This window comes from Felis catus, chromosome E1 (genome assembly GCF_018350175.1).
Source record: "Felis catus isolate Fca126 chromosome E1, F.catus_Fca126_mat1.0, whole genome shotgun sequence".
NCBI classification, from domain to species: Eukaryota; Metazoa; Chordata; class Mammalia; order Carnivora; family Felidae; genus Felis; species Felis catus.
In genome coordinates, this window is record NC_058381.1 from 19,424,817 (window position 1) to 19,436,268 (window position 11,452).

An 11,452-nucleotide genomic window follows, 5' to 3' on the forward strand; every position below is an offset into this window, starting at 1 on the left:
GTGTGTTGTATTGGGCTCATCACCCAGTTGTGGCACCAGATGAATCCCGTCTGTTCTTCCCTTTCTCCTTGCCTGTTTCTTCCTTAGTAGTGCCCATGTTTGTTAGACCCCCAGGATTTTATCCCGAATCTATCCTTATTTTTAATTGAGGTAAATCAGATTCTGACATCCAACGTACAAAAGGTAAATTTCCCTCTCCTATACGTAGAAGACTTTTCATTTTGTAAATGTGTAAATTTTTCATTAGTAAATGGTCTGTTAAATATGCGCTAAAACTGTCCCTTTACATATCTGTAAAGCCAAACTTTTTATGATATTTTTAATACTTTCCTTAAATGCAAAAAACAAAGCCGTTAAACTTTCCTGATTAAAATGCAAAGCCTAGTGTCTTCTAGCTTTTTGAAGAGCTTTTGTCCATTATATAATCTGTAAAGTAGCCAAGAGTTCCTCAGAAGCAGGACATCATTTAGATTTGAAACAATTATGGCTTGTGTGTAAAATAATGATGTGGCATAACCATTCATGGGGTAGCAACCACAGTTACACTTTAATGGCAACATCCTTGGATACCTCCAACACTTCTTTCATTTACCCCACAGACTTTACCAGAGTACCCTAGGACAAAAATGGTTCGGTCATTTCAATTACACTGAAAAGATTAAGTTGGTCCGACTAGAAAGCCAAATGACACAGTTATGAGCATAGACCTTTTATTTTTTTTTCCCAGATGTTTGACAGTGTAAACATACATAAAATACATATTAAAGTTTAGATGCTTTACATTTTGTGCAGTAAATTGAAGCCTCAAAAAGAAACCATTTCATTAAAAAGAAAGAAACTGAGTCGTGTTACTTAAGACAGTAAAATAGCAGCGAATACCGAGACATTGTGCACTTCTTTTCTTTAAGACAAGTTACTTCGTGTACATCAGAGTCAGAAATGTGAGACTGGCTTTCTCGAATACTTATGTAGCTTGAATCACTGGTTAGATAGGGGCATATTTTCCCAACTGTACATCAGGGGGGAGCTCTTTCATTGGCTTCAAACGCTGCGGCCCCTCAGCCAGCCAGCATGACCACAGCATTGAGCATCAAGAGAAATGAAGCGTTGACTTTCCAAGCACTTGCCGCAGAAGGTAAGCGAGTCTTTACATTTGTGGTTGTCTCTTCCCTTCGGAAGTTAAGGGTTGTGCTTTGTTGAGGCATTTCAGAGAAATTACTTGGCATGCCACTAGTAATACTTAGGGTCATGGGTGTTGGGGACGATTTTGTTGAGCTCGTGAGGCTTGTGTTTGTAACGATTCCATCTTGGAGATGAATAGTTAGAGTTGCAGCTGCTGCTTCGTGTGAATTGATGGTTTCTAAGGATGTGTCTTCGGGGTAGGGCACAAAAGCCTTGTCGGTGCTAGCAAAGGTGGTGTCTTTGCTTAGAGTGGCACCAAACGTTGTTTCCTTCGTTCGGTATTGTTTGGGGGTTTTGGTCACTTTGGACTGAGTTACCATACTCAGAGAGTTAATGGTGTCCACTGTCTGCATCCCACTTAGGGTGAACAAGCTTGAGGTAAATCCAGAAGGTGTGGGATATATGCTATGTTCCTTCAAAGATGATATTTGGCTAGAACAGGGAGTCCCTATCACATGGGCTTTTGTTTCCATCACCCACTTCAATAAGTAAGTGATGTTTTGTTTGTGGTCACATGACCACCTGTTATTGTGAAGGGTTATCTCCTGCAACTGAAAGAGTTGGTCAAAAGCTTGATCTGGAATGAATGTGAACTTATTATTGTGCAGGTAAAGATGTGTGAGATTTGTCAGGTTTATTAATGTTCCTGGAAGGATTTGTGTCAAGGAATTGTTAGACAGGTCCACGATATGTAGTTTGGAGGGCATGTTGGTTGGAACTGTCCACAGTTTGTTACTACTGAGGTTGAGAACCTCAAGACTTCTCAGTGTGTTTTTAATGAGAACAACCTTTTCCAGCATATTCTTAGAAACATCCAGATATTTAAGGTTCCACTGATAAGCAGTATCAGATTTGTCAAGCAGTTTAATGTTGTTGTTAGCAGCAGACATGTTCCAGAGGGACCGAGGTAACTGAGCAGGCAGGCTTTCGAGCCTGTTGTTTGAAATATCCAGGGTCCTCAGATTGGTGTATTGGGTTAACTGGTTATGAAGATCGGTAAAATGGTTATAAGACAGATTTAAATGGATAATATTCTCTTGCAGTCCAGATGGTAATGTAGTCAAGTTTCTGCCTGAACAGTCCACATGCCTGTGCCTCTCTGTGCATATACATTGGAGAGGACAAATGCATAAAATACCAGGTGTCAGAAACAGAAGGATGAACAAGCTGGGAGACATTTTCAATATCTGATATTCCATCAAAGCCTGGAAACAAACAGATACACCCTTCTTTTAATATGCAAACACAATTAGGCATCTGCATGGGTCAGTTAGCATTAGGCAAAATTTTCAATAAACCTCGTTGTTGTTGAGTCCTTTTATAATTGTTCCAGTGATTAAACTAACAAAGCTCCCCTTCATTTATAGTCCAAATGCTTAATCCTTCAATTGGGGCTATGTGGTAGAGAGGGACTCTCTCCCCCTACTTGCTCCTGTATTTTCTCCCTTCTTTTTTCCCTTCCTTTACCAGTCTTTCTTGTTTATCTTCCCAGAGCCTTAAAATTACAAAATGGCATTCTCTGCAAATAGAGAGTCAGAATCTTAAGCTGTTACTCTTTTTGAGAATATCCCTTCTTACTCAGATAGGAAAAAATGGCTGTCGTGCCTGGGGTTTTTTTTTTTTGTTTTGCTTTTTTTAAATCTCTGCGGTAATGTAATAGTCAATATTGTGTATAGAGTAAGATTTGATTTAGATATTAAGACAATACTTTGAAATTCATCTTTGTCTCTTTGGGATAAATATGTCCTAGCAAAACATTTCAAGGCACTTGAAAAATTCAGACCAATACCATAATTTAAACCTCCCATTTTATAGTGATTTTTTTATGTATATTTCAGTGCCGATTCTAAAAGAAAGCAGCGTGTATATTTATAAAGTGAGTGAATATTAAAAAGAAACCCCTCCACTGACACTGCAGCAAATTTCTGGTGCATGCACTTGCTTGCTACTGAATATATATTCAATCCTCACGTTGACTTTTTCTTTAAAAAAAGGAAAAAAAATTCCCAAGTCAGTCTTTTACTGATCTAAATAACAGCTTACCATAGTGTCGTCTTCAGCAGCAGCATCTCATTTTCTCCGGGAAACTTAAGCTTTAAAGGTCGCCTTGCTCTGGAGAGTGGGAGCCGCTTCTGGCTGTGGGCTGTGCTTGCCCGCTCAGCTGCGTTGTGCGGCTGTGAGCCTGAGCTCTGCAGCCACCTGATCAGTCCACAGAGGACTGCAGCGCTGTCATTGGTGCTGACTCAAATTTAGTGCAAGAGGTGCACACGCAACAAAATGGGCCCCCCAAGTTTGTTGTTTTTTTTTTTAATTTACAGCATGGAGCATGCCCACCTACCTCCCAATCTGCCAGAGGATGTGGTGCCTCGTGCCCATCAGACCTAGCCCTCACTCATTTCTGTGTATTTGAGCTCAGGTTCCACATTCTGACATTGCCTCATGAAGAATGTGCGGTTCTCTTTTTAAAGCCTCTACTCCTTATTCTTTTTACACGTTGGAAAATGTTGAACACGAACCTGACCGTCCTTTTCTAAGCTGTTAATTTAACTATTTTTAACTCCTGCCTTTTCATGTTCTTCTAAAATGGTTCAGTTGTCCTGTCACTTTTTAAAATAACAGAATACAATCTATGTTTCATTTTCGTGTGCTCCCCCAACATGCTGATTATTATGTATAATCAGCTTTTCAGATTTATCAACCACTTCAATCTTCCTTTTTCGGAAGTATCGAAGTACTTACATATGGGGTTATTTTGTCATTATCTTTCTGGTACAAAGGATCATTTAGCCCAGACTACACATAAGCAAGACTACATTTTTAAATGAGCATCTCATGCTTTTAGTTAAATTCATATGGTCAGATAAACATGTTTTATTTTATGTCTTTTAGGTTAAGGATCTTTTTTCTCTATGCAACTCAACTTCGTTTAGTGAGTGGGTATATGTATTGTTCCATCCAGAGACATCTTTGATACAACAGGAGTGACCATGTATTCATTTGATTTTGTGTTTTAAAAATAATTGTATCAATTTTAGGTGATTTCTTCAGAATGTTTCACATTTTGCCTTACTGAGAAAGCAATTTATAGTTTTAAAATTGCATAGGGGAGTCTGGGTGGCTCAGTCAGTTGAGCATCTGACTTCAGCTCAGGTCCTGATCTCAGGGTTTGTGAGTTTGAGCCCCATGTCGGGCTCTGTGCTGACCTCTCGGAGCCTGGAGCCCGCTTCGGATTCTGTGTCTCCCTCTCTCTCTGCCCTCCCCTGTTTGTGCTCTGTTTTTCAAAAATAATAAACATTAAAAAAAATTTTTTTAAAGAAATAAAATTGCACAAAATAACGTCAAAGGCAAAACTTTGGTCATGAGTTTTAGAAAATGTGACTAGATTTGTAGTAGCTTCTGCTTCACCCTTTAGTGGATTGATTGTATGAATAATCTGTAAAAGCTCAAATCTAATTCCCAGAATATCCACTTTACCTTAGAAAAGAAAGCAAATGAAGTTATGGGATTTTCATTACCAAATTGTTACTATTTAAAAACCAATTCTTAGCATGTTACATGTATAGAAGATCTCCTTATGCCTTGTTGTTAATCCTTTGTTTTTCTCTAAATTATATTTGCCATTCCTTTGCCCCAGATTTTACCCCAAACAGAATTTATTATATTAAAATTTGAAGTTTATTTTCTTAGAAAAGAAACTATACTCTAAGAGTCACCTTTTGTATAAAATTCATGTTCCTCAAAAAATATCTATATTTTAAAAGTCTGCAGTGTTAGAGATTTATTATTGATTAGGTGCTTTATTCCCACTTTACTTGGAGAGTTCACCCTTGGACTCTTAATAAGATTCTTTCTATGGATTTCAGAAACCAGTCATCAATCTTAGTGCTTAAAAGTAATGTGTTAAAAATACTACGTTCAGCAATATTGTGGAAATAGAGAATGATTGTTTTGACATTTAGATTTCTTACATTTTAGCTCCTGTATATACTGTTATACTTCAAGGGATGAGACTGAGGGTCAGCTTACCAGACACCTAAATCTCTGTTACAATTTTAGGAAGTCTCATTACATCAATGTGGAAATAGAATTACCCAGTCCCATTATACTTACCAGTACTTTTTTTTTCCCTGAAACCAGGAACATGTTATTTCATTAACTTACGGACTCAAATGAATTTGGGTTTAGGCTTTATTGAGATTAGATTCTGCTGTATATACTAGAAAATTCCAATACGATGGTAGTGACAGTATTTCTCATTTCAAGTTTGGGGACATAACCAAATTGCTTCCTATTATTCAAAGATTATTGTAAAATTTTCAAAAAAGATAAAGGGGAAACATTTTTAATATATTTGAATTGTAACAATCTGCCCTTATGTTTTTGGAAGCTCTCATCAAGTAAAATAATACCATATATTACTATTACTCAAATAATTTTGTATAGCCTTAAGTGTTTGTTAAAACTTATTTTAGATATGATTTCAGACAAATTGCATTTTAGATAAGTCTGTCAAGTCAGGAGTTCCAGCTGTTGAAGCAACTATTATATTCTAGAGACTAAGCTGTATATTCATTTAACATACTCTTTTGTGAAATGCCCTGTCCTAGGATATATTACCCCAACCTTGTGAAAGGTGTAACAGATTGCCCTGCCAGGGAACAACTGTCCCATGGTAATCAACAATTTAGAAGCCCAGTCGGTCTGTCTGTCTGTCTGGTTTTTTTTTTCTTTTTTTACTGATTCCCATTTTATATTTTTATGAAGTTTTTAAATCTTGGTTCCAGTATAGGTGACATACAGTGTTCTATTCGTTTCAGGTGTACAATATAGTGATTCAACAATTCTATACTTAGTGCTCATCACCATAAGAGTACAGTAGTTTGTCTTTATTTCTTAAAAAAAATTTTTTTTATTCTTATATATATTTTTAAGTTTATTTATTTTGAGAGAGACAGCGTGAGCAGGGGAGAGGCAGAGAGAGAGGGAGACAGCGCAGAGCCTGATGCAGGGCTTGAACTCACAAACTGTGAGATGATGACGTGAGCGCAAACCCAAGAGTCGAATGCTTAACCAACTGAGCCACCGAGGCGCCCCTAAAAAAAATATTTTTTTAAGTTTATTCATTTTGAGAGGGACAGAGAGAGAGGGAGAGAGAATCTCAAGCACTGACAGTACGGAGCCCAGTGCAGGGCTAATACAGAATGCAAAGTCCTGACCTGAGCTGAAACCAAGAGTTGGGCACTTAACCAACTGAGCCACCCTAGCACCCCTGTCTGTCTGTCTGTCTTCCTTTTTTTCTTTCTTCCTTTTTTTGAGGGGTTGTTTGTTGGTTTGTTTGTTTGTTTGTTTGTTTATTTTTGAGAGAGTCAGAGCATGAGCGGGAGAAAGGCAGAGAAAGAGGGAAACACAGAATCCAAAGCAGGCTCCAGGCTCCAAGCTGTCAGCACAGAGCCTGATAGGGGGCTTGAACCCATGAGCCGTGAGATCATGACCTGAAGTTCGACACTTAACTGACTGAGCCACCCAGGCGCCCCTTCATTTCTTCATTTCTTATACTCATAACATCTGTCATGCTTATTTGAGAGTAAAAGTACTACATTTTCTGTTTTTGGTAACATAGTTGGCTATTCAGACTGAATTTTCTGCTGGAAACAAGAGTACTCAACAAAGTTTTTAATGGCATGGATGAACTGACAAGATAGAAATGATCAGGTTAGAACCCATGTGGATCAGTTTCTTGTCCCACCTCCCCACCCCTTTTTTCCCCATGCCACTGGCTTGTTGCCAGAACTCATTTATTCATCCTGGATTTATGTTTGCTTCCTTGTAAACATTTAATTTGTTTCTCTGTCCACCATATTTCCTATAAATGGTTCCTAACAGCATTAGCAAAATTGTTCATTCATATCATCGTACAATAGTTTCAAATAATGCCAATATTGCTAGAGACAGATTACACACTATTGAATAAAATTTAAGATTTCTTTGTAATTCTCTTGTTCTTAGAATATAATTCACTAAGGATGTATAGTCCATTCTGTTGTCTAATACAACTTGAAATAATGTTTTTTTCTCTATGTTTATGTCACCAACTTTACATAAAGTTGGGTTCATTTGTTTCTATTAGTTAATAGTTCTTAGGGACTGCTTAAGTCAAAACTATATAACAAGATATATTCAGAGAAATCTTGCTTCTGTGTCCCCTTCACCCTATTCTATTCTTCCTCCTATTGGTGACTATTTGTATTAACTTTTGGTTTTATCTTAACAGTCTGTTTTTTTTTTTTTTGCAAACATATTAAAATATGTATGTATTGTATGTTCTTATTCCCTTTGCTTGTATTAAGGGCTGTATACTAAATATGCTGTTATACATCTTATTCTTTTTTTCCTTAATATGTCTTGAAGATCATTTCCCATCAGCAAATAGAGATCTTTCACATTCATTTCACAATGCTTAGTACTCTTTATGGGATTGTACTTACCATGGTTTATTCCACCAGTCCCTATTATGAACATCTGTGTTGTTACCAGACTTTTGCTGTTACAGATAATGCCAGTGAATACCCTGGCACCTAAGTAACTTCATATTTTGTCCGATGAATCTTTGAAAAAGATTCCTAGAAGTAGGATTGCTTGGTGAAAAGGTAAATGCATTTGGAATTTGTCTGGATATTACCGCATTTTTCTGTGTAGTCCATACCATTCTGCAGCCCCCTCAACAGTGAATCACGGTGTCATTCTCTGTCACCTCACCATACACTTCGTTGTTGAACTGTTGGATTTATAGCAGTCCGCTGGGATCAGTATCTCAGGGTAATTTTATTTTTTTTTTTTTAATTTTTTTTTCAACGTTTATTTATTTTTGGGACAGAGAGAGACAGAGCATGAACGGGGGAGGGGCAGAGAAAGAGGGAGACACAGAATCGGAAACAGGCTCCAGGCTCTGAGCCATCAGCCCAGAGCCCAACGCGGGGCTCGAACTCACGGACCGCGAGATCGTGACCTGGCTGAAGTCGGACGCTTAACCGACTGCGCCACCCAGGCGCCCCTCTCAGGGTAATTTTAAATACAGTGCTCTAATTTGAAGAAAGTTGTACATCTTTCTGTTTTCAGGAGCCATTAAAATTTTTTCTTCTGTGACTGTCTTTTACATTTTGGACATTTTTTTCTATATTGTTGTGGGTCCTTCCTTCCCCCAAAATAGAATTTTTTTTTTTAATTCGGAAATATTAGCCCTTTGTCTTATGGTTGCAAATTTTTTCCAGTTTGCCTTTGACTTTATTACAGTGGAATTTGCTTTTTGTTTTTTGACAGTTAAAAGTTTTTTATATAATTGGATTTTCCTTTTCTTTTTATTGCTTCTGGAGTTTGAGTCTCAGCTGGGAAGGTTATAAAGCAATTCTCATATTTTCTTCTATTACTTATATAATTTCATGTTTTATATTTATATCTCTGGTCTGTTTGGTGCTTATCCTAATGTATGGATCCAATTTTATCTTTTTCCAAATGTCTATCCAATTGTCCCCATATTTCTTCTACTGATTTGAGATTTGAGTCTATTTCTGGACTTTGCATTCCATTTGTCTAATCAGGTATAAGTATCACAGTGCATGATTATTATAATGTTTTAACTATAGGTGCCCAAATATTTTGCTACGTTACCTTTTGATTAGAACTAGGTAATAACAATTACAGCACACATCATTGTGTCCCCCACTACCAACACCAAATGGAGTACATGTGTGATACATATATGTTGCAATGCATGACATAGGTGCTCTTTGGTCCTGTACTAGTGAAAAGAGTCCTGACCCAGGAGTCGGGGAACAAACTCAGCCTTTAGCACCTCTACTAAGCAAGTCACTACTCTTTCTGGCCTATTTTCTCATCAGTTAACAAATAAAAGGAGTTGAACTGGATGGTCTTCAGGGTTGTTTCTGAATCTGGTTAGTGCTGATCTGGTAAGAGCACCACTCCCGAATGGTAGTTCAGTCTACGTTTTATCCCCCTGGGCCTTGTCGTTTTCCCATTTTCATGAAACAAAATTTTTCTTCCACTCTGGATCCTGGCTCTTCCATCTTTTTTGTAGGTTTTTCTTTGTTCCAGCACTTTCTTCTCTCCTGGATGTCTTTTATTAGCTTGCATTTCTTTCTGCTGATTAAGCAAGGATTGCCACTGTTTGGCTGCTCAGCTTCCACTGACCTCAGTGGGGAAAATTACATGCAGTAAATGGGAATTCGTTTTCCCCCTGGCAGAGAATTTTTTAAAAAAGACAACACCCAAAACTAGCTGCTGACAGTAAGACTGTTCTTCAGTTGTACAGAGAACAGAAGGAAGAAAGCTGCATGTAGGGTTTGAAGAAATCAGATGGGACTATGACCAGGTCATCGGCTCCTGATTTATCCGTAAGAGTTGGTGTTTCCCTATATTTCCCAGCACCCATCCTTCAAGAGATCAGGAAAAGAGGTAATGAGAAAGAAGAACAGAAGTGTGGAAAGAGCCTCTTGAGTATCCATCTTACATGTGAAATGAGAAAGGTTATGATGATTTAAAGCACATCAAAGTCTTGACCAAATATAAAAACATAGCTTATTTATCCTAAATAGAATTCAGGAAATTCATAGGAAATTCTTAAACTCCTGATTGCTGCTGAGTAGGATTAACCTTAAAAATGCTAAGTTTGAAAAACAACACGAAAGAAGCGTTTTCAAGTGGGAGACAAAGAACCAATGTAATATGGCAAGAGACATGCTTCAGGAATAAACGCCAGGAAAATAAGTCCAAGGAAGTGTTTCTGCAGATAAGGCTTTTTAATGGTCAGTAAGGGATGGTTTAAAAGATTTAAAGGGAAATATTGTATATAAAATTTCAGTGTCCAAAAAAGCCCACTAGTTTTTTGTTTTTGTTTTTGTTTTTTTACTAAAGTGGGAGCTTTGTTAGTTTCTTGAACACCAGTGCTACAAATAAATACTGTATTTTGTTCTGAAAACCCCCACAGTAATGAGGAGTTCTTCACGGTTAAACTACTGACAAGACCACCACATTTTATTCTGAATGATGGCTAGGGTAAGGAAGAAGACCACATGCTTGTTGGGCAAAGAAACACTTTTGTGGGCACAGGCCGGCACCCCCACAAGCCTAGCCCAGGAACGCTCACTGCCTGGACTTTGACAAAGATTAGGTCCACCCCTACTCTGGTAACTCAGTTTCATCACTTGTCAGGTAATGGAGAAAAGACAAAATTCTGCATAGGAAAGGTGGTTTAAGAGTTTAAATGTATAGTGTCAGAAAGTGTCCATTTAGGGAAAGTTGAGAATCATCTGTGTTTGATGTAGTCTGTTTTTCTTGGAAAAATCATTCAAATTTGGAATGGAGCCATAGAAGTGTGGTTTTGTGTGTGTGGTTTTATTTTTTGTTTTCCTTTATAAGATTTCATTTTGTTTGGGTGCTAGAGCCATAGAACGAAGAAATTTTTACAGATGCTTAGTTTTAGGAGCGCCTGGGTGGCTCAATCGGTTAAGTGTCCAGCTCTTGATTTCTGCTCAGGTTATGATCTCACAGTTTGTGAGTTCAAGCCCTGCATCAGGCTCTGTGCTGACAGTGTGGAGCCTCCTTGGGACTCTGTCTCCCTGCTGCTGTCTCTGCCCCTACCCTGCTCGAATTCTCTCTTTCTCAAAATAAATAAATAAACTTAAAACAAATAAAATTTTAAAAAAGGATGTTAGTTTAAAAAATTGTGCTCCCCCAATGTCTACAGTTTATGGTGCATGCTTATATTTTTTTCAGAGGAAACATCCCCAATCCAACCCCCACCCCCCCAATTTGATGTTTTAACATACTTGCTTTACTATTTCCAGTGAGAGCTAAAAGGAAATTTTTGTATTCTCAAACATGCATTTTAGTTTCTCATCCCCACAAACTTGGAGTATGTATTTAATACTTGAGTTGTTAATTTAAAATTTGGAGTTTTAGAGCACTCTGCTGGCTCAGTCAGCAGAGCATGCGATTCTTAATCTTGGGGTTATAGGTTTGAGCCCCACATTGTGTGTGGAGATTACTTAAAATCAATCTTAAAGGGGCGCCTGGGTGGCTCAGTCAGTTAAGCGTCCGACTCTCAATTTCAGCTCAGGCCATGATCTCACAGCTCGTGAGTTCAAGCCCCGCGTCAGGCTCTGTGCTGTGACAACCTGCTTCCAATTCCGTGTCTCCCTCTCTCTGTCTGCCCCTTTCCTGCTCGCGTTCTGTCTCTCAGAAAGAAATAACATTT

At 38.0% G+C, this 11,452-nt stretch overlaps 2 protein-coding genes across 13 annotated transcripts in view; one reads left to right on the plus strand and one right to left on the minus strand.

The window, feature by feature from the left end:
• NF1 (neurofibromin 1) overlaps positions 1-11,452 on the plus strand; it is a 248,922-nt gene that overhangs the window by 175,265 nt on the left and 62,205 nt on the right. The window lies entirely within an intron of this gene.
• On the minus strand, positions 694-3,441 carry OMG (oligodendrocyte myelin glycoprotein). Its single transcript, XM_006940053.4, has 2 exons — positions 3,226-3,441; positions 694-2,387 (listed from the first exon to the last, which is right to left on the minus strand). Exons 1-2 carry the CDS (start codon positions 3,226-3,228, stop codon positions 1,059-1,061), a joined length of 1,332 nt encoding a protein of 443 aa, XP_006940115.2. The 5' UTR covers positions 3,229-3,441; the 3' UTR covers positions 694-1,058.